The sequence below is a fragment of the Mytilus galloprovincialis genome, chromosome 14 (assembly GCF_965363235.1).
Source record: "Mytilus galloprovincialis chromosome 14, xbMytGall1.hap1.1, whole genome shotgun sequence".
In the NCBI taxonomy this organism is placed as follows: Eukaryota; Metazoa; Mollusca; class Bivalvia; order Mytilida; family Mytilidae; genus Mytilus; species Mytilus galloprovincialis.
In genome coordinates, this window is record NC_134851.1 from 37,423,858 (window position 1) to 37,448,100 (window position 24,243).

Consider the following 24,243-nt stretch of genomic DNA (forward strand, 5'->3'; position numbering starts at 1 on the left):
TACATATGAATGTCTCTGAGGACACGAATGCACACTCTCAAGCTTTGCAATTATCCAAGTTAAACATGGCATAACTCTAGAACGGCAAATGACTAAAATTTTTATCCCAAATTTAATATCTTGCTGCTAGCCTTGGTTCTTTACATTGCATATGTACGAGTTAATTTCTTTAAACTTGCATGAGGCAAATTGAAGTTTTAGATCAGAAATTAAAATGGAAATGACGGACGGACGAACAAATGGTCAAGGCTTACACTAGTAATGCTCATGTTGCATAAAACAATGATGACAGAGGCATACACAAATCATGTATCAAACATCAAACAATCAAACAGTACACATTTAAAGTATGTCATATACATGTAGCTGGTGTTGATGATTCTTTGGTAGTCGGATATCATTTAGCTATAAAAAAATCATGGTAATTACTAGGCTGTTTCTGGGTAAAAAGTAAAAACACAAAAATACTGAACTTCGAGGAAAATTCAAAAAGGAAAATCAAAAATCAAAAGGCAAAATCAAAAGTCCAAGCACATCAAACGAATGGATAACAACTGTCATATTCCTGACTTGGTACAGGCATTTTCTAATGTAGAAAATGGTGGATTGAACCTGGTTTTATAGCTAGCTAAACCTCTCACTTGTATGACAGTCGCATCAAATTCCATTACATTGTCAACGATGCATGAACAAAACAAACATACTCAAAGAGTAAAAATGTCAAAAATAGGGGTAAAAACCCGTGTTTTATGAGGACAGCTAATCTTTTGAGTGAGCACATTAAAATTTGACTTGCATGTAAACAGAGAATATATATGGTTCCGTAATCACAATGCATGCATGTGATATGTGCCGCTGGACGTATAACACTTTTCTGTAAATCAAGGTTATTTTTGTATCTTCAAGCTATCGAAATAATTGCATTTGTTTTTCATTGAAACATTAATCAATATTTTGGTTTCTTTGTAAATATGTTGCGATTAATAACGTGTTTTCAAAACTGATTTCCCGAAGTATTTATTGAACCAATTACCAAAACGAATGATAACACGTTTTATTTGATTTAAAAGCAAGATACTTTGACACACTGCATTGTGTGTCCAACAATTTCCAGACATGGCATGCAGCTATGCAGTATATGTTACAAGACTAAATTTTAAATCTCAAACAAGGGGTTTAAGGGTGTTTAATTATCCAAAATAAGAAATTTCTTACTTACTTCTGTCGATTTTACATCATTAGTTTTAGCCGAAGAACTAGTAGGGTTGTGTATTTGAGCCCTTAAGGGAACAACCATTTAACTTTTAAAAAAAGGGGTATGTTATTTTCCTAAAATATATATATTATCCCCAATTTGATGAGGAGAAAAATATTGCGACCAAGCATTAAATATTTTTTGCTGAGTCCAGACTAACTGATCAATTATTCTTCAAGTTATAATAGTTCGTTCAACGCGTGCATATTTTCCTCGAAGCAGATACAGAGAAAATTAAATGAAATGAAGAACGTGTTAAAAGTTTCACACTTAAAAAACTTTATTTGTATATACAAACTTTATTTAAATACAGTACAGACCACTATGCGTTATGTCATATGATATGGGTTAATCGGGGTTATGTGTGAAAAACTTGACATGCACAATTTAAAGATTCTGTTTAAAAACGTTTTATAAATCAAATCAAATGTTTATTGCTCCACACACTTTCTTTTATAAGATTGTGACACATTTACAAATATATAATAAATATATTATATGAATAAAAAAATAGGTTAAGAATGCATAAACAATATTTAGAGAGTTTTCCTCATGCAGTTATAACGTTTTAGTGTATGACCCAATTTAGTTACGCGTTATTATGTTGATGGCTAACAAACTATTCATTGTGTATTATATAAGGTATTTATTACCAATTGTACCGAAATATAGGTTAGAATCCAAGCGTGTAATTTAAACGTGCACCTTGAACTTTTTTACGTTACGATTTGCTATTCATAGCGCTGTCATAGCGTATCAATCAACAATGGCACTCATTGCGGTCGTCGTGTAGATTTTCAACTTTCCGCTGTTTAAAAAGTGCATTATAAATTTTGGACACTAATTTAATATTCTGTGGAGGAGCACTATGGAATCTGTCATAAAATGTATCGTGGTAAGTTTCTATATTTATACTAATTAGAGGAAACTTTACAATGTCTGAACCATGTGCTAACGGGCTGATATTGTCACCTTGGAATAATATGTAATACACACATAACAATTACATGTTACTTGTATCATTAATATGTATCTACAATGTATGTCCATTTGGTTGAGTGTTCTGTAAGCATTTATAAGCACCCATAAGACTCCTGCATTTTGATAACTATAATGATATTTATTTTCATATATGTATCAGGATCCACGAAGGAAGGGGGACTTGGTCCTAAATTATAAATTAATAATAATGACGTCTGGCTAGGCTATTTTTTTTCTACGTCCCAGAAAATAATAAAATAGCCTTGCCAGACGTCATAATTATTTGGACTAGGGTAGCTGAATTAAAGGCGGCAGCCCTTGAATCCGCCTATGGCATCGAAATTTCAGATTTGGGGTAAGGATTAGGTTGGGTAGAGGAGCGAGGATTAAATAAAAATTAAACCTGCATTCGTACATGCATACTCTATTGAATAATAAAACAGTTCAATACTTTCACATTTTTGAAATAATAGTCTTGTGCACACTAGTTTTAATAAAATTGATATTGAGAATAATAATGTTAAATTTTTATATTAAATTATTTTGAATATGAAAATCAATATGAAAATCAATTTTTATATTTATACACACTGACAATCGCTGCATAAGGTAGTCCGAGATTACTCTGACGTCCAACGGCTGTTTTGCCAGACAAGCTGGGGCCGTGGGAGATTACTCTGACGTCCAACGGCTGTTTTGCCAGACAAGCTGGGGCCGTGGGGGCCCCAGCTTGTCTGGCAAAACAGCCGTTGGACGTCAGAGTATTCTCGGACTATGAATAAGGTTGCAAATAAATAAATTTAAATCATACACAAAAGAACAAGAATCATTATTGATGATTATCAGTTATTTCAAGTTATTTCCAGATCATACCAGTCGAATATATATCCATTGAACGAAAACAAAGAAAATTCAATCACTCTTTATTGAGAAAGTGAATAATAAAACAGTACCGGTGACGATACTGATCAAATTAAAATTATTTTTAAGTAATAATTGTTCATTTTGTAACAAATATACATGCAAATAAACGATGTTTAGTATTGTTCAGTATTTATTCAGATAATTACTTTTAAAACTGAAATTTAAAAGATGTCAATCTTTACAGCAGATTGATAAAAAAAAATTGGAAAAAAATAATGTACAAATAAAATCGAGGGACATTCTGAGATGAACAGTGTTTATTGAAAAATGACAAAAAAACCCTTGAGGGTAGGCTATTAGAAGCTAAAACATTGGATTGGTTCCGCAATAGTAAACACAAGTCGTTGTTTTGGCGTGATACCAAAAAGGGCATGCGAATTCACGTAAACGAAATGGCAACCCGAGTCGACAATACCACAATGCTAAAAGTCATGTGCATATGCGATATCAATTAAATTTTTGGGGGGAGAAGGGGGGGGGGGGGGGTAATTAAACAACTATAAATCTTTCATTTAATTTAACTTTTTTTTTTCTTCATTATTCACCGTCAGCAAATAGTATGAAATAAAACATGGTATGATATAAAACATGCAAACGTTTAATTCAGCTTATGATTCATGTACCTTACAATATATTTTTTTTTATAGATATATGCAGTGTTTTTAATTCATATAGTTCTTGGTAAGTATAATTATTTACTGTTATTAAATATAGTAATACATTCAAATTCCAAAACATGTCATGAAAAGCAGAAGAAGAGATTTGAAAGGAGCCGTTATCTGGTCCCTTTAAATTTTGAAATAATTATCAAGAATTTTGATTTACATGCTTTTATTCATAGCCTCAGACACAGAAGTATACTAGTACGTAAATACAGTTGTGACTGTTAAATAGCTAAAAAGGTCATTGACACTGTGACTGTTAAATAGTTAAAAAGGTCATTGACACATCGTAGTCCATGGTTTTGTGTTAAAGTTATAGTCTGTTATATGCGATTAAAAAACGTTTCTTTAAACGAAAAGTACACACACTGAATTTTTGTCTGACACTGCTACATTTAATTTGATAATATTGCATTTTCGTTTTCGCTGCATTCAATTTGTTAATTCTAAAATATATTTTAAGAAATTTTTAGATATGCAAAACATTTAATAGATAAAGGATGTTTTGGTTTTGGACTGCACTTGATTAAAAAAAAATCAAGGACACAAAAATGTCATTCTTTTTTATACGCCCTTTTACTACACATACACATGTATTATGGTATACCGATGTCTGTCTGTCCGTCTGTCCGTCGTCAACATCTAGGACAACGTTTTTACCTATTTGTATGAAACTTTGGTTCAATTGTCTAAATAACATAGAGCTATTGTCGTGAGCTCCCTTTTCGATTTTTATAAATTTTGTACTTTACGTTTCCTTGTCATTAGAAATTTACTGTACATTTTTCTTGTACCAACGGAACATATCATTTTAAGGTTATCCTGCATAAATGCAACCGCGAAATCGGTTGATGAAAATTTAAAGTGCAGGAATATTATAGGCGATCCCCTCTATCTAGTAAAAAGTAAAATCACAAAAATACTGAACTCAGAGGAAAATCAAATCAGAAAGTCCCTAAACACATGGCAAAATCAAATGACAAAACACATCAAAAACGAATGGACAACAACTGTCATATTCCTGACTTGGTACAGGCATTTTCAAATGTAGAAAATGGTGGATTAAATCTGGTTTTATAGCGCTAAACTTCTCACTTTGTTCGACAGTCTCATCAAATTCCGTTATATTTACAATGATGCGTGAACTAAACAGACATAATAAATAAAATGATCAAAATATGGGTACAGCAGTCATCATCGTAAATAAAGCCACAAAGGCGCGCATAATTTAGGAACTTTTCCGCTGACGGACATAACTCAAAAGTGGTCTTATAGACTGAGTATAAAAGTAAGATGTCTTAGGTTTGTTGGCTGCATTCTTCATACATGTAGATGGCAACTTGACATCACTTGTCGCACGTGTTGTGTTAAAATCGATCACATAGCAACATTTACCCAAAGTTAGGGTATTGGTTGAGGCGGGGCTTTGGGGTATGGGATTTCATTTCTTTATCCCCTGTTTTAAGAATGGTTTTTTCCTATCTTCCTTTATTTATTTTGCTGATTATTCTCTTTTTAATTATTATTTGCACACTATTCCCCTATTCTGTATTGATGTGCCTATTTTACATTAAAATTGAGAATGAAAACGGGGAATGTGTCAAAGAGACAACAACCCGACTGTATGCATTCTTTTATTTTTTGTCCCTTTTTTCTGTACTTTTTGTCCTTTATTATGTATCTGTAAACCCCATCTGAACCTTCAAATAATACGTACATTTTCTTTTCTTTTAGGAACTCCATCTTGGAGTCTTTCTTCAAATCCAACCACATTCGGTAAAAACTTTGATTTGACTTGTTCTTTGTCTGCCAAGGAGAGTAAAGATAGCAGCCAATCAAAAGGTGATGGTAGTACTGACATTCATTCTCTAAACGGAGAACCTGTAAACAATATAAACCAATTAGTAAAGCAGCATACAGTTCACCGGATGTACACATTAACCACTTCCGCTTACAATAAGGATGGGAAAAAAGTACAATACGAATGCCTCCATGGCAACACCAGATATGAACATGTTCTGAATATGACAGTAGAATCATTTGAGTGTAAGTAAAAAAAAAAAATAGCGAACGCATTCAAAGTTTAAACATAAAATTACCTAATTGCAAAATTTTAGAAACGCATATATATATATGTAGAAAGCTTTAGAGGCTAGGGTGGTAAAGGGGAGCTCTGAACGCGGAAACACGTAAAATAAAAATTGCAAAATTGTTGCACGGAAAATAAAAATCGGAATAAACGTTGCAAGAGAAATGAAATCAAAATATTAAGAAAAAAAGTAATTGAAGTTAACACTCAGCTATTTTTGAGATAATGTAGTCATTATCAGTGGACATGAAGACCCTGGAGTCAACTTTTAGCGTCCGCTAGTTGCAACTGATTTGAAGGAAAAAAATATTTGATAATATTTAATATCCTGGGAACACATAAATTAAAGCAATCTCCGGACTGACTTTAGTCCAGGTTTACTTTTTAATTAAATGCGGGACAAGCACGAGCAATTACAAAGTAACGACCCACACGAAACACGGAAAAAAAATATAAGGGGGAACACCAAGCACGCAAGTCGAACCAAAAACGAGAAAACGAGAAATAAAACGTCAAATTACGAAAATACGCGAAATGAAAAGGTCGAAAACTTTGTACGAAAATAACCCTTTACCACCCTTAGCTTTAGTATCAGTATCATGCCCGAAAAAAGTGAAGACCTTTTTAGAAGTAAAATTTTAAAAGGTGGAAAAGAGCCTTTGTACAAGATTAAAGATATTGCACGTATATTCTTTAATAGCAGATTTTATTTTATGTACAATGTATTTCTAAATTTTGTAAATTTATAGACTTTAATGTGAAATCGATTAACTGTAACAAAACTTTGCAGTATTTTTAGTTGTTTTAATTATTGTAAAATCTTTACAGCAGTAGTGTAAAATGGGACAAAATCCGTATTGTTTGAATCTAAAACGTCACTGGTATGAAAATGTAACTATACAAATATTTCCTGTTTTAAACTGAAACGTTACTGGTATAAAAATATAACTATGCAAATATTTACTATTTGTGAAATCAATTAAATAAAAAACGAAGTATGAATTATTATCATACTCCGTTCTTTATTTTTATCCGACTAAATTGATACTTTTCAAAATCAATTTTTCAATCAACAGAAAAAAAAATAAAAAAATAAACACAGCATGCAAACAACTAACAACTTAAAGCTGAGTAAACAATTATATTTGTGACGTTTTTGTTTGTTTGTGTATTCATAACAGTTTCATTTTCTATCACTTTTAGATATTGCCAACACCAATAATGTTCACCAGTTAGTTAACAATGTCATCAAAGACGAAGATCTATTTTCGATAACATTTAGAAATTTTACACAGATTCCTCAGTGTTCAGTGATGTATGGGGTAAATATTTATTTTACGCTTTTGAGTTTGTTTAATTTGTTTTATAAAATCTCATATGTTTTTTTTCTACATTTTTTTTCTACAATGGTAATGCAATGTTTTTAAATGTTTTGTTGGTAATGGAATAGTATGACTTCTTTCTTCGTCATAAAATCTATAAATATATACTAAAAACCAATATGTGTTTATACATGTACGTATTGGAATAAACTATTTTCATATTTCATATGACTGTGTTTGTTGTAGGACATGCTGGTATTTGGTCATGTAAGAGGACGTTAAAGAAGTAAATTTGAGCTTTGCATCGGTACAACTTTGAGTGGTTTTAGCTGTGTCGTGTATGTTATACACGCCAAAATCACCGGTCAAACTTTCCTCCCTAAATAATTCCGATTATATGATTGATTGGACTTTTTTTGGCTGCTTTTTTTTTACAGAGTTCCAGGATGTCCCAGGGCGGATCTAGCCATTTTTTAAAAAGGGAGTTCCAACTATATTTCCCTATTCAAATGCATTGATCGTCCTAAAAAGAGGGTCCAACCCCCGGAACATCCCGTCTGGATTTCAGTGCACTGTGTCCTACCGTAGAGTAGGTAACCTGTCGAAAATACACTCATCATAGATAACAGGATTAAAGATATATAACCCGAGTCACAAGTCGGTAATACGAAAACAGTCAATTGATGTCTTTCTTTTATTGAATAACCGTCAATACAATTCTTAGAATAGATACACTTAATACAAATACGTAAGATAGTTTCCGTTTCAATGATTTTTCTTATACGATTTCTATCCGTTTATCTTTTGCCATAATCTCTGCCAATAGATAGATATACTGTCAAGGTTGGGAAAAAGAGTAGAAGGTCATATTAATCATCATGAAAAAAATGATATCAAACATTAATATATAATTCCTTTTTAAATACCAAATCTCCAATATGTATAAAATAAAGTCAAGGTAAAAAAAATAGTACATGTACATGTATGTATAATATATAAATAAGAAGCGGTAGTTAAAATGTCAATAAAACTAATTCCACCAGAGACCAAAGAACATTGAAGTGAACATTTATTATAGGTTACCGTACTGCCGTTAGCAATGAAACAAAAACCCGCATAGTAAGCTTTAAAAGACCCCGAAATGACAAATGTGAAACAATTCAAACGAGAAACTAACAGCTTGATGTATGTACAAATGAAGAAACTGAAAACAAATATTATATACAACAATAAAACGTTAACCACTGAATTTAAGGCTCCGGACTTGGAACAGGCACATACAGAATGTTGTAGGATTAAACACAAACAACACCAAACAATCTCCCTAACCTTGACAGTAGGATTAAACATGTTTGCTTGCGCCAAAAAAATCTCCCTAACCTTGACAGAGGTGTAATGTCACAACATATAAACACACAAAAGTCAGTCGTATAGGGCTAAGCTCAAAAGATTTATTCGAAGCACAAAAAACAATTAATAAGAACACAGAAGGACGTGGCAGGGTATTCAGAGATTTCCACAACAACAAAAAACACTGTAAAGTATAAATAAAAAGTAATAAAAATGCATGTATATATAAGACTAAAGTATTGAAGGTCACATTAATCATTATGAAAAGAATGGTGTCAAACATAATCATTCATATAATTCGTATTTAGATGTTAATCATTAATAGAACTAATAAGTAAATCAGTTAACTTTTATGTTTTTGTTTTTCGAAATATGTCCTTCTTTCCCTACCGTTCATTAAACATGTTAAAATTATTTTTATAATATAAAGATACAAAGAAATACAGACATACGTAAATCACGTACACGGTAGACATTTTGCAATTGTTTGATTTATCAACTACAATTATTACCGACGTTGTCGTAAAATACGAGAAAAGAACATATTAAGAAGGAGTTGAAGGTTTATTTGTTACAAATGTATCTTATTTAATATTCATTAAAAAGTAATTTGTGCGCAGTTTGTCGATGCCAGAAGTCTATGAAACTGATATTGGTTTGATTTGTCATACTTACCGATTAACTCATCAATTTTTAACGCAATATGATCCAACCCGTTATTTCTGTATTTATTCGGTCATGTAAGAGGACGTTAAAGAATTAGATTTGAGCTTTTCATCGGTACAACTGTGGTGGTTTTAACTGTGTCGTGTTTGTTATACACGCCAAAATCACCGGTAAAACTTTCCTCCTTAAATAATACCGATTATATGATTGATTTGACTTTTTTTGGCTGCTTTTTAGCTCACCTTTCCAAAAGGAAATGTGAGCTTTTGCCATCACTTGGCGTCCGTCGTTGTCCGTCCGTCGTTGTCCGTCCGTCGTCGTCGTCCGTCCGTCGTAAACTATTTCAAAGATCTTCTCCTCTGAAACTACTGAACCAATTCAAACCAAACTTCATCTGATTGATTCCTAGGGTATCTAGAATAAATTTTTTTTTAATTCCCATTTCATCAAAAAACATGGCCGCCATGGCTAAAAATAGAACATAGGGGTAAAATGCAGTTTTTAGCTTATAACTCAAAAACTAAAGCATTTAGAGCAAATCTGACAGGAATAAAATTGTTTATCAGGTCAAGATCTATCTGCCCTGAAATTTTCAGATGAATCGGACAACCCGTTGTTAGGTTGCTGCCCCTGAATTGGTAATTTTAAGGAAATTTTGCTGTTTTTGGTTATTATCATGAATATTATTATAGATAGAGATAAACTGTAAACAGCAAAAATGTTCAGCAAAGTAAGATTTACAAATAAGTCAATATGACCGAAATGGTCAGTTGACCCCTTTAGGAGTTATGGCCCTTTATAGTCAATTTTTAATCATTTTCCGTAAATCTTAGTTATCTTTTACAAAAATCTTCTCCTCTGAAACTACTGGGCCAAATTTAACCAAACTTGGCAACAATCATCATTGGGGTAACTAGTTTAAAAATTGTGTCCGGTGACCCGGCCAACCAACCAAGATGGCCACCATGGCTAAAAATAGAACATAGGGGTAAAATCAGTTTTTGGCTTATAACTCAAAAACCAAAGCATTTAGAGCAAATCTGACGAGGTTAAATGGTTTATCAGGTCAAGATCTATCTGCCCTGAAATTTTCAGATGAATCAGACAACCGATTGTTAGGTTGCTGCCTCTGAATTGGTTATTTTAAGGAAATTTTGCTGTTTTTATACGACCGCAAATTTTGAAAAAATTTTCGTCGTATATTGCTATCACGTTGGCGTCTGCGTCGTCGTCGTCGTCGTCGTCGTCGTCGTCGTCCGGCGTCCGAATACTTTTAGTTTTCGCACTCTAACTTTAGTAAAAGTGAATAGAAATCTATGAAATTTTAACACAAGGTTTATGACCATAAAAGGAAGGTTGGTATTGATTTTGGGAGTTTTGGTCCCAACATTTTAGGAATAAGGGGCCAAAAAGGGCCCAAATAAGCATTTTCTTGGTTTTCGCACCATAACTTTAGTTTAAGTTAATAGAAATCTATGAAATTTTGACACAAGGTTTATGACCACAAAAGAAAGATTGGGATTGATTTTGGGAGTTTTGGTTTCAATAGTTTAGGAATAAGGGGCCAATAAAGGGCCCAAATAAGCATTTTTCTTGGTTTTTGCACAATAACCTTAGGTTAAGTAAATGGAAATCTATGAAATTTAAACACAATGTTTATGACCACAAAAGGAAGGTTGGTATTTATTTTGGGAGTTTAGGACCCAACAGATTAGGAATTAGGGGCCAAAAAGGGATCCAAATAAGCATTTTTCTTGGTTTTCGCACTATAATGTTAGTATAAGTAAATACAAATCTATGAAATTTAAACACAAGGCTTATGACCATAAAAGGAAGGTTGGTATTGATTTTGGGAGTTTTGGTCCCAACAGTTTAGGAAAAAGGGGCCCAAAGGGTCCAAAATTAAACTTTGTTTGATTTCATCAAAATTGAATAATTGGGGTTCTTTGATATGCCGAATCTAACTGTATATGTAGATTCTCAACTTTTGGTCCCGTTTTCAAATTGGTCTACATTAAGGTCCAAAGGGTCCAAAATTAAACTTAGTTTGATTTTGACAAAAAATGAATCGGTTGGGTTCTTTGATATGTTGAATCTAAAAATGTACTTAGATTCTTGATTATTGAAGTTTTTTTGGTCCAGTTTTCAAATTGGTCTACATTAAGGTCCAAAGGGTCCAAAATTAAACTTTGTTTGATTTCATCAAAAATTGAATCCTTGGGGTTCTTTGATATGCCAAATCTAACTGTGTATGTAGATTCTTCATTTTTGGTCCTGTTTTCAAATTTCAAATTCTACATTAAAGTCCAAAGGGTCCAAAATTAAACTAAGTTTGATTTTAACAAAAATTGAATTCTTGGGCCTCTTTGATATGCTGAATCTAAACATGTACTTAGATTTTTGATTATGGGCCCAGTTTTCAAGTTGGTCCAAATCAGGATCTAAAATTATTATATTAAGTATTGTGCAATAGCAAGTCTTTTCAATTGCACAGTATTGTGCAATGGCAAGAAATATCTAATTGCACAATATTGTGAAATAGCAAATTTTTTTTTAATTAGAGTTCTCTTTCTTTGTCCAGAATAGTAAGCAAGAAATATCCTATTTGTGCAATAGCAAGAATTTTTTTAATTGGAGTTATCTTTCTTTGTCCAGAATCAACTTAAATCTTTGTTATATACAATATACAATGTATATACACTTTTTACTACCAACTGATAAATTTAAATAATCTTTACCATTCAGTGATAACAAGCAGTTTTTTTACATCTTAATATTTTATGATGTATTTAAATGAGTAGTTATTGTTGCAAACTCCATTAGAAATTTGAATTGATATCAGTTTTGAAAAAGGGAAACGGGGATGTGAAAAAAAAGGGGGGGGGGGTTAAATTTTTCTCATTTCAGATTTCATAAATAAAAAGAAAATTTCTTCAAACATTTTTTTGAGAGGATTAATATTCAACAGCATAGTGATTTGCTCAAAGGCAAAAAAAACCTTTTAAGTTCATTAGACCACATTCATTCTGTGTCAGAAACCTATGCTGTGTCAACTATTTAATTTTAGATTTAAAAAGTTTGAAGAAGAAATCTTTAATTGATTTGTAAAATCTTGGCATTTGTTTTGTGTAAAAAAAAACCATGTAATGTCAAAAATTTGATCACAATCCAAATTCAGAGCTGTATCATGCTTGAATGTTTTGTCCATACTTGCCCCAACTGTTCAGGGTTCGACCTCTGCGGTCGTATAAAGCTACGCCCTGCGGAGCACCTGGTTGGTTATTATCATGAATATTATTATAGATAGAGATAAACTGTAAACAGCAAAAATGTTCAGCAAAGTAAGATTTACAAATAAGTCAACATAACCGAAATAGTCAGTTGACCCCTTTATGAGTTATGGCCCTTTATAGTCAATTTTTAACCATTTTCCGTAAATCTTAGTTATCTTTTACAAAAATCTTCTCCTCTGAAATTACTGGGCCAAATTTAACCAAACATGGCCAAACTCATTATTAGGGTATCTAGTTTAAAAATTGTGTCTGGTGACCTGGCTAACCAACCAAGATGGCCGCCATGGCTAAAAATAGAACATAGGGGTAAAATGCAGTTTTTAGCTTATAACTCAAAAACCAAAGCATTTAGAGCAAATCTGACATGGGGTAAAATTGTTTATCAGGTCAAGATCTATCTGCCCTGAAATTTTTAGATGAATCGGACAACCCGTTGTTGGGTTGCCGCCCCTGAATTGGTAATTTTAAGGAAATTTTGCTGTTTTTGGTTATTATCTTGAATATTATTATAGATGTAGATAAACTGTAAACAGCAATAATGTAATGCTTGGGGTATACAATGTTTTTTTATACTTTCATCATAAATTATATTATGAACACGAGACAAACGAGACATTTCAGTGTGTCCACTCTTGTTTTTGCTTTTGAAGAAGATATGACAGAATCGAAGAACCATTTATATAAATTGAAAACCCAAAATAATCATTGATGGAAGATGTAAGCTAAAAATTTAAGGTGAGCGATTCAGGCTCTTGAGAGCCTCTTGTTTTTTTACAGAGTTCCAGGATGTCCCATGGCGGATCTAGCCATTTTTTAAAAGGGGGATTCCAACTATATTTACCAATTCAAATGCATTGATCGTCCTAAAAAGGGGGGTCCAACCCCCGGAACTTCCCGTCTGGATTTCAGTGCACTATGCCCTACCGTAGAGTAGGTAACCTGTTGAAAATAATCTCATCATAGATACCAGGATTAAAAATATATAACCCCGAGTCAAAAGTCGGTAATACGAAAAAACTCAGTCAATTGCTGTCTTACTTTTAATGAATAACCGTCAATACAATTCTTAAAATAGATACAATTAATACAAATACGTAAGATGGTTTCCGTTTCAATGATTTTTCTTATACGATTTCTATCCTTTTATCTTTTGCCATAATCTCTGCCAATAGATAGATATACTGTCAAGGTTGGGAAAAAGAGTAGAAGGTCATATTAATCATCATGAAAAAAATGATATCAAACATTAATATACAAGCATAGCCTTTCAAAAAGGGCTAAGTCGACTCTTAGCTGATGAAAATGGAAAGTGCTCTCGCTTTGTAGATTTATTCATTTACTAGAATAGCCATGTGCATCAATCAACAAATTTTACCACACACGTGAGGTCACACGTTATGAAATAGTATATATCGTTTAACGTTGTCGTTTACGAAACTGCAGAAGATTCGACTATTTATAGATAAAAGTTACCTGTGTACCAATATCATGAATATGTATGATTAATTAATGACCTGGCAAAATCTAATTGCTAAAATAGAGAGGACAAATCCGATACTCTACGGGATCGAAGGACATTTACTAGATTTGGATTGTCCTAACCAATCATTAAACTTTGATTATTCACGTTTCGTAATATCTTCCAATCAGGTAGCAAGAAAAATTCACGCACTGACTGTCCATCGTTCAATATTACTGAAAACTGAATGATTATTTTGTCCTTCTTTCTTTTGTTCAAATTGTATTTAAAGATACACAAAAAAAACAATCTCAAATATGTATAAAATAAAGTCAAGGTAAAAAAAATAGTACATGTATAATATATAAATAAGAAGATGTAGTCAGAATGCCAATAAAACTATTTCCTCCAGAGACCAAAGGACATTGGTGTGAACAACTATTATAGGTTACCGTACAGCCTTTAGCAATAAAACAAAAACCCGCATAGTAAGCTATAAAATACCACGAAATGACAAATGTGAAACAATTCAAACGAGAAACTAACAGCTTGATGTATTTACAACTCAATAAACTGAAAACAAATATAATATACAACAATTACACAATAACCACTGAATTTAAGGCTCCGGACTTGGAACAGGCACATACAGAATGTTCTAGGGTTAAACAAAAACAACGCCAAACAATCTTCCTAACCTTGACAGTAGGATTACACATGTTTGCTTGCGCCAAACAAATCTCCCTAACCTTGACAGAGGTGTAATGGCACAACATATAAACACACAAAAGTCAGTCGTGTAGGGCTAAGCTCAAAAGATTTATTCAAAGCACAAAAAACAATTAATAAGAACACAGAAGGACGTGGCAGGGTATTCACAGATTCCCACAACAACAAAAAACAATATAAAGTATAAATAAAAAGTAATAAAAAATCATGTATATATAAGACTAAAGTATTCAAGGTCACATTAATCATCATGAAAAGAATGGTGTCAGACATAATCATTCATTTAATTCCTTTAGATGTAAATCCTTCATGTAACTTATAAGTAAGGCAGTGTCAGTTATTGTATTGCATAATGTATCCTCTTTTCCTTTCCGTTCAGTATAATTATATTTATAATTGTAAAGATACAAAGAAATACAGACATACGTAAATCACGTACACGGTAGACATTTTGCTATTGTTTGATTTATCAACTACAATTATTACCGGCGTTGTCGTAAAATACGGGAAAAGAACATATTAAGAAGGAGTTGAAGGTTTATTTGTTACCTTATTTAATATTCATTAAAAAGTAATGTGTGCGCAGTTTGTCGATGTCAGGAGTCTTTGAAACTGATATTGGTTTGATTTGTCATACTTACCGATATCAATTTTTAAAGCAATATGATCCAAAACGTTATATCTGTATTTTTTCTTGTCTATCATATTGAAAATGTACTTGTATCACGTTATTTTATTAAAAAGAACCTGAAGACACCCACAATTCAAATATACTAGGTCGTAGGATATAATTTCTACCATTGATATGGACATAGTTATACATAAACTCTTTACAGCTTTGAAATTAACGAAACCTCAGGAAAAGATTACCCAAACTTTATTTGGCAAATACCTTTCTGAACATTTAGTCTTCGATACGTATTAAATTTTGCCTTTCTGACTTTTTGCATGTGAGTGTCACTGATGAGATTTGTGTATACGAAATGCGCACCTGTCGTACACAACTTTAGTCTTCGTTACTGTAATGAGTTTATGTACAACGTATACCCAAGAGGCGCATTTACAAAAATGTCAAAAGGCCAAACGAAGTCCGAAATTTAAGAATATTGAGAAGCAGTAAATTCACTGTGCGTATATTTGTCTGTGTCAATTAAGTCAGTTAAGATACAATATACATGTTTGTCATTTGTCATATCATCTCTAAAAATTTTCAGCAAGCAGATCACTCCAAAGAACTAAAATCAACGCCCGATGAACCAGGTCAAGCTTACAGAATATACCTTCCGGTAACAGCCATCAAATCAAAGTGCCCAAAAACACTGAAAGTCACGTGTAATATAGGAGAAAGCAAAATAGTAAACACTCTATTACCAGCTAACGAAGATTGTCTGCCGCACACATCAAAACACTCTGGACAAGGTAAAATATGCATAATCTATAACAGGGCGGATCAAGTAATTTTTTAAAGTAGATTCTAAACCACTGATAAAGGGGTGCTCAACTATATTTCCCCATTATGATTTGAATGCAATGAGTGCAAAATAAAAGAGTTCTGACCACTGAACCCATATTACTCCGCCTCTGTAATATATACAAATACTGTCAAGAAAAATGCAACGAAAAATCCTGATGAGTATGAAAAACGCGTACGATTTGAATTGCATACACAAATTAATTCGGTTACAACGTTAATCATCAGTCAGAAAAACGGGAAGTGAAATCAATTTTCAAGTTGTTTTCAATGTACATTTTTTTAATACTTTGAAACAATTCTGGATAAAATGTTTACATTGACATTTCGAACAATAATTTACAAGTGAGAGGTTTAGCTAGCTACAACAGATTAATTCCACCATTTTTCACATTAGAAAATACCTGTACCAAGTCAGGAATATGACAGTTGGTATTCATTCTTTTGAAGTGTTTGAGCTTTTGATTTTGCAATTTGATTAGGGACTTTCCTTTTTGAATTTTTCTCGGAGTATTTTGTAATTTTACTATTTACAATTACTAAGTAAAGAATTGCATGCTATTTAAAATCAGCACAACTCAAGTCTCATACATGATTGTGATAAACTGATAGACATTTTCTTAAATCTAATATCGAAACTCACACTAGCGAAAGTGGAACTTTTTAAAACTTAGTACTTTCTTTAGGTATCTTTCGCTCTTAAAGCTTTCAAGTATGTACACATTATGTCCTTTTAATTTATTGGATTTGAGTTTTACGGATGAATGAGCACCCAGGAAAGTATGTCGGGGCAATGAAAGGAGAAGGTATAAGGCAACATTCTGGCTTATGAATTCAAAAATCGAACAAAGGCAACATTAGTATACCGCTGTTAAAAATTCATAAGTCGTTTGAGAGAAAACAAATCCGGGTTACGAACTAAAACCAAGGAAAACACATACGAGGGAAACAACAAATCAACAGAAACATTGTAGTGCAGCAAAAAACGAACGACAATGCAACATTTATAGAACGAACTAATAGATAACATCTGTCATATTCCTGCCAAGGCATAGGACATTTTAAGAAAAAATGGTGGGTTGAACCTGTTTTTTGTGGTTAGCCAAACCTCGCGCTTTATTGCAATGTTTAAAAGTAATATAGATCTACTAAATATATTTCCCTAAAAAATAAACGATTACAACATTACTGCAATGTACAAATATATCTTTGATATTAAGATTATGTTTCTGTGAAGAATTATTTCATTACTCATTTTGTATTTAAACACATACAACTGTACAATTCTCTATCTGATCCTATGTCCACCCTTGGCTTAAAAGTATTTTACACGGTCTGATTTACTTTCTGATTGAAAGACCTTTCGTGAACTGCAGGTTTTGTCCACAAAATATACACAACTTAAAAATGTTATGGCTGAAATTTGATTGGCTGATGTAATATGTACTAGAACACATAGCAGAACGGAGTGTTACTAGGTCAGTATAAGAAAAGCATGGACACACAATCTGTATTTTAAACATTATTGCACCAATACTTGTTTTGGCATATCAATAATTATATACATTGTAAAATAGTCTAATGAATCTATTTTAGGACTTCAAGGACAAGAGAAAGACCAGACTATTGGACACTTTGGACTAGGGATATTTATAGTAGTATCAATTGTGTTTGTTGGCGGTTTTATTTTTGGGATCATCATCAAGGAATGCAATAAATGCAGAGGATTAAGATAATCATAAAAATAAAACATTCTAGGCAGCTTTTCAAATTGACATTTTGCTTACAGTGAGACAATTGCAATTTCAATGGAACATTTATTATTGAAATGGAATACATTGCAAAATTTAGTATAACTTCAACGGAGCACATTTGTATAAAAAGCACCCATGACTTGTCGATCAAATCAAGTTGTACCATTTTAGGAACTGATGCAACAAATAGAAAACGTCAAAATCTAAAACATTCACACTCCGTCCATTCATCAATGTAGAACCTTTATCATTATCATTTTTAGTTTATTGCTTGGCGTCAGTCGTCATCGTCCGACGCCAGTTTGTCCGTCTTTGTAAACGTATTTTTTAATCGCCATCTCCAAAACAACAGGGCGAACTGTTATCAAACTTAACTTTAAATATTGTGTATTGTTGAACAGTTGTCTCCTGGTACTTGGTATATTAACAATCAATGTCACTATGCTAAAAGAGAACAAAGGGGTTAAATGCAATTTTTGGCTTATATCAACAAGCTAGAGAACCATTTAAGTTGTCTTCCTTTTGCACAGAAATCATGAAAAAATAGAGAAAAATTGTCAAGTCAATAATAATTTTATGCAAAATAATATCTACAAATAGATAAGTAAAACCAATATTATGACATTTGCTGGTTATTCGAAAACAAGAATACATAGATACGTAGTTAAAAACAAGAATGCAACATGAACGGAAATCTTTGTTATATTGGAAAGTTCTCCATATAGAGGTTATTGGCCTTAATTGAAGTTTTTTAAAACTTATTTCCAGTATTTGTCTTTTATGTTGAAATCTATTAAAGGTGCGTAGACACTACACACAGCCAAACCTAGAATCGGGCTCTTTGAAGTCCCTCGTTATTATTATATAATTGCTTATTTTTTTATTTACTGATATCAGCATCCATCTGTTTATTTTTCATAAGTGTAAGATAAAAGAGAATTATAGTAGAAATTGATTAAAGAACATCGCGAGTTATCATTAAACTTGAAATTTAAAATCATCAATAGAGACAAATTATAATGAAAATAGTCTAGAAGACGAAAATACATCGGATTGACCTACACAATTTAACGATTCAATAAACTTGTGTTAGCTTACTAGCTTGCATTTGGGTCATAAACAATTTTTGATTCAATGAAATCTTCAATTTTAACTATTTTAACAAATTTGAAGAAAAAATTAAGAAAAGATGATGTCTTATAATATTTGACATATTAATTTTCAAAATTATATCTACAGAAAGGTATGTCTTTTCCGATAGATAGTGTCTTTGCTATATTAGATAGTTGATAGTTGGTTAGTGTATTACATAGTTAATTGCTGTTTTAAATAATTGTTAGTGTATTTGATAGTTAATTGCTTTATTAAATAATAGATACCACTTTTGAGTTTACTTTATTTTGAAAGACTATGAATATATAATAGATGTAGCATGATTGATAATGAGACAACTATTCACCAGAGATCAAATTATCATATAAAAAGAGGGACAAAAGATACCACAGGGATAGTCAAACTCAAAGATTGAAAATAAACTGACAACGCCATGGCCAAAAATAAAAAGACAAATAATAGTACACATGCAAAGGTGGATCCAGAAATTTCCATAAGAGGGGGCCCACTGACTGCCTAAGAGGGGACCCGCTCTGGTAATGCGTCAGTGATTCCCTATATAAGCAACCAATTTTTCCCAGAAAAGGGGGGCCCCTGTCCCCCCCTCCCCTAAATCCGCTTCTGACATGACACAACATAGAACACTAAAGACTAAGCAACACGAACCCCACCAAAAACTGGGGGTGATCTCAGGTGCTCCGGAAGGATAAGCAGATCCTGCTTTACATGTGGCACCCGTCGTGTTGCTTAAGTTATTACACATCCGGTAAATATTCTAATTGGGTAGGTCACATTCATGAAAAGGTGATAATATAGACTTCCACAATGAGCAAAACTGAATATCGTAAAGTCAGCTTTACAACGAAACTTTGATCTTCAGAAATCTGTTTCTTTACAACGAAGGAGAAGGTAAATAGAAAAAAAGAGAAAAAAATCTAATATCAAAGAAACACAACCAACAACATTACCAAAATATATGGGGGTATGTGTTTTCCCTAAAAAAATATTCTGATCCTTAATTGAATGCCCAAAAAATATTGTGGTCAAGCAATTGACAATTTTGATTTTTTTCTGAACCAAGATTTTCTTATGCCTTATTATGTACAATTTGCAAAAAAATGATTTGATTAATAGCTCCAGAAAACTAACAGGATATGTTCGCACTTTGCACTGACAATGTTTTCCTGACTCGGAGACCAAAAAACACGTAACTCCCCTCCTCAAGTTAAATTGTTGCTCTCTAAAGAACTCTCTCAAAAACACAAAACACTACATTTAACTAAAGACTAATGCCACTACTTTTAAAACGAGATGAAAACTCGTGTGAAGTTTCCTCTCCTCCACTGACGTCTGTCTTGCTTCCTTTTCAAATCAAACATGCATGCAGGGAGACAAATCTTACGTTTTATTCTCTCAGTTTATTAAATATTGTGATTGTGAAAAAAGTAAAATAATGAAAATACCGACCTCTACCTTTACAGATCAAACATGCATGTAGGGAGACAAATCTTACGTTTTATTCTCTCAGTTTATTAAATATAATTGTGATTGCGCAAAAAGTAAAATAATAAAAATACCGTCCTCTACCTTTACAAATCAAACATGCATGTAGGGAGACAAATCTGACGTTTTATTCTCTCATTTTATTAAATATTGTGATTGTGAAAAAAGTAAAATAATGAAAATACCGACCTCTACCTTTACAAATCAAACATGCATGTAGGGAGACAAATCTTACGTTTTATTCTCTCAGTTTATTAAATATTGTGATTGTGAAAAAAGTAAAATAATGAAAATACCGACCTCTACCTTTACAGATCAAACATGCATGTAGGGAGACAAGTCTTACGTTTTATTCTATCAGTTTATTAAATATTGTGATTGTGCAAAAAGTAAAATAATAAAAATACCGACCTCTACCTTTACAAATCAAACATGCATGTAGGGAGACAAATCTTACGTTTTATTCTCTCAGTTTATTAAATATTGTGATTGTGAAAAAAGTAAAATAATGAAAATACCGACCTCTACCTTTACAGATCAAACATGCATGTAGGGAGACAAGTCTTACGTTTTATTCTATCAGTTTATTAAATATTGTGATTGTGCAAAAAGTAAAATAATAAAAATACCGACCTCTACCTTTACAAATCAAACATGCATGTAGGGAGACAAATCTTACGTTTTATTCTCTCAGTTTATTAAATATTGTGATTGTGAAAAAAGTAAAATAATGAAAATACCGACCTCTACCTTTACAGATCAAACATGCATGTAGGGAGACAAATCTTACGTTTTATTCTCTCAGTTTATTAAATATTGTGATTGTGAAAAAAGTAAAATAATAAAAATACCGACCTCTACCTTTACAAATCAAACATGCATGTAGGGAGACAAATCTTACGTTTTATTCTCTCAGTTTATTAAATATAATTGTGATTGCGCAAAAAGTAAAATAATAAAAATACCGTCCTCTACCTTTACAAATCAAACATGCATGTAGGGAGACAAATCTGACGTTTTATTCTCTCATTTTATTAAATATTGTGATTGTGAAAAAAGTAAAATAATGAAAATACCGACCTCTACCTTTACAAATCAAACATGCATGTAGGGAGACAAATCTGACGTTTTATTCTCTCAGTTTATTAAATATTGTGATTGTGAAAAAAGTAAAATAATGAAAATACCGACCTCTACCTTTACAGATCAAACATGCATGTAGGGAGACAAGTCTTACGTTTTATTCTATCAGTTTATTAAATATTGTGATTGTGCAAAAAGTAAAATAATAAAAATACCGACCTCTACCTTTACAAATCAAACATGCATGTAGGGAGACAAATCTTACGTTTTATTCTCTCAGTTTATTAAATATTGTGATTGTGAAAAAAGTAAAATAATGAAAATACCGACCTCTACCTTTACAGATCAAACATGCATGTAGGGAGACAAATCTGACGTTTTATTCTCTCATTTTATTAAATATTGTGATTGTGAAAAAAGTAAAATAATGAAAATACCGACCTCTACCTTTACAAATCAAACATGCATGTAGGGAGACAAATCTGACGTTTTATTCTCTCATTTTATTAAATATTGTGATTGTGAAAAAAGTAAAATAATGAAAATACCGACCTCTACCTTTACAGATCAAACATGCATGTAGGGAGACAAATCTGACGTTTTATTCTCTCAGTTTATTATTGAAATATTGTAACTGTGCAAAAAAATGAAATAATAAAAATACCGAACAATACCTTTACAAATCAAACATGCATGTAGGGAGACAAATCTGACGTTTTATTCTCTCAGTTTATTAAATATTGTGATTGTGAAAAAAGTAAAATAATGAAAATACCGACCTCTACCTTTACAAATCAAACATGCATGTAGGGAGACAAATCTTACGTTTTATTCTCTCAGTTTATTAAATACGTGTATTGTGATTGTGCAAAAAGTAAAATAATAAAAATACCGACCTCTACCTTTACAAATCAAACATGCATGTAGGGAGACTAATTTGACGTTTTATTCCCTCAGTTTATTAAATATTGTGATTGTGAAAAAAGTAAGATAATAAAGATACCGACCTCTACCTTTACAGATCAAACATGCATGCAGTGAGACAAATCTGATGTTTTATTCTCTCAGTTTATTAAATAATGTAATCGTGCAAAAAAGTAAAATAACAAAAATACTAAACTTCAAGAAAAGTTCAAAACAAAAAGTCCTGTATCCCTGTCCTGGATGGGAATATGAGAAGTGAAAACATTCAAACAAAAGAAAAACAGCTGCAATATTCCGAACTTGGTACATGCATAACCTTTTATAGAAAATGATTGATTTAGGTGTTACCTAACACTACAGGGAGATAACTCTGTAAAGTCAGCTAAACGTTTTAATTACGTTGTGTTGTAAAAGGAATAGTAAGCTTCTCAATGATCAAAATAGGTGTTTGTCAAATTGCTATATAACCAGTGTAATTTTTTCTGACAAAACGGTTGGTTCAAAATCTTTTAAATTTTCATATTTTTATTAAAGTCTCAAAGTAAATACTTTGACAAAATTTTATGAAAATCAAACGAGCCCATTTAATTTTAGTGAAAGTGTTGGGTACCACCTTAGTCCTGTTTTAATAGCTAGTTTACCCTTTCGCTTTTATGAAAGTCTCATAGAATTCCATTATATTGACAACAACGTGTGATCAAAATAAGCAGACGGTGACCTATAGTTGTTAATGTCTGTGTCATTTTGGTCTCTTGTAGACAGTTGTCTCATTAGCAATCATACCACATCTTCTTTTTAATATAATGGGTAAAAATGTCAAGGAATTAGGTACAGCATTGTGAGCAGCCAACATAATGCAATAATCTTAATCACTGTTAGCAAAAAATATATTAGAATTTGTATTAGTACGAGTTAAGTGCTTCAGGTGAAACATGATGAAGTCTAAATTCAAACTATTAAGCTCCAATGGTAATTAGGTATACACATTTTTCAAAATTGTGCTGTTATGTCTTTGGAGTGCAAGTGTATTTCGGAGGTTTATTGTAGTAAAAGCAACCCGATTGATGTCCCTAGCGAAAACTCGTTCACAACAAGTGAATTGAATAGGAATTTGGAAAATAGTAAAAATGTAATGTTCAAAATTTTGAATGACTGCTAATTCAATAGTTATCAAAGGTACCAGGATTATAATTTCGTACGCGAGTTTCGTCGTCATAAGACTCATCAGTGACGCTCATATCAAAATATTTATAAAAGCAAGAAGTTATGAAACAGAACGTTTAGAATCTAAAATGCAGTCTGAGACTCATACTGTGATTTTAAATGTTTAATTTTACTTTTGGTAAGCAAAGCGCTTCTTGAGGGAATGTTGACAGGTAATTCTGGAAAATATTAACTCTTAGTTCTGAAAATGAAATCAAGTGGAAACATAACACTTCATGGTGATAACTCTGTCAAATTCAACTTAACGTTTTAATCACGTTCTAATGTTTGGGAAATATTAAGCTTCTCGTTGATCAAAATTAGCGTTAGTCAAACTGATTGATATCCATTGATTTTTTCCCTATAACATGTATAAGGAGTGTGATTCAATCTTTTTAAATTTTTTTATGTTTTTGTGAAAAGGACAAAGTAAAAAATTAATGTTTTGTCAAAATTGCAATA

The 24,243-nt window shown here is 32.1% G+C and overlaps 1 protein-coding gene across 1 annotated transcript; it reads left to right on the forward strand.

Annotated features, from left to right (window-relative positions):
* Positions 1-1,989: 1,989 nt before the first annotated feature.
* On the forward strand, positions 1,990-18,119 carry LOC143059605 (uncharacterized). The gene is made up of 6 exons (XM_076233124.1): positions 1,990-2,150; positions 3,808-3,841; positions 5,557-5,868; positions 7,115-7,233; positions 15,945-16,149; positions 17,798-18,119. Exons 1-6 carry the CDS (start codon positions 2,124-2,126, stop codon positions 17,935-17,937), a joined length of 837 nt encoding a protein of 278 aa, XP_076089239.1. The 5' UTR covers positions 1,990-2,123; the 3' UTR covers positions 17,938-18,119.
* The last annotated feature ends 6,124 nt before the right edge of the window (positions 18,120-24,243 follow it).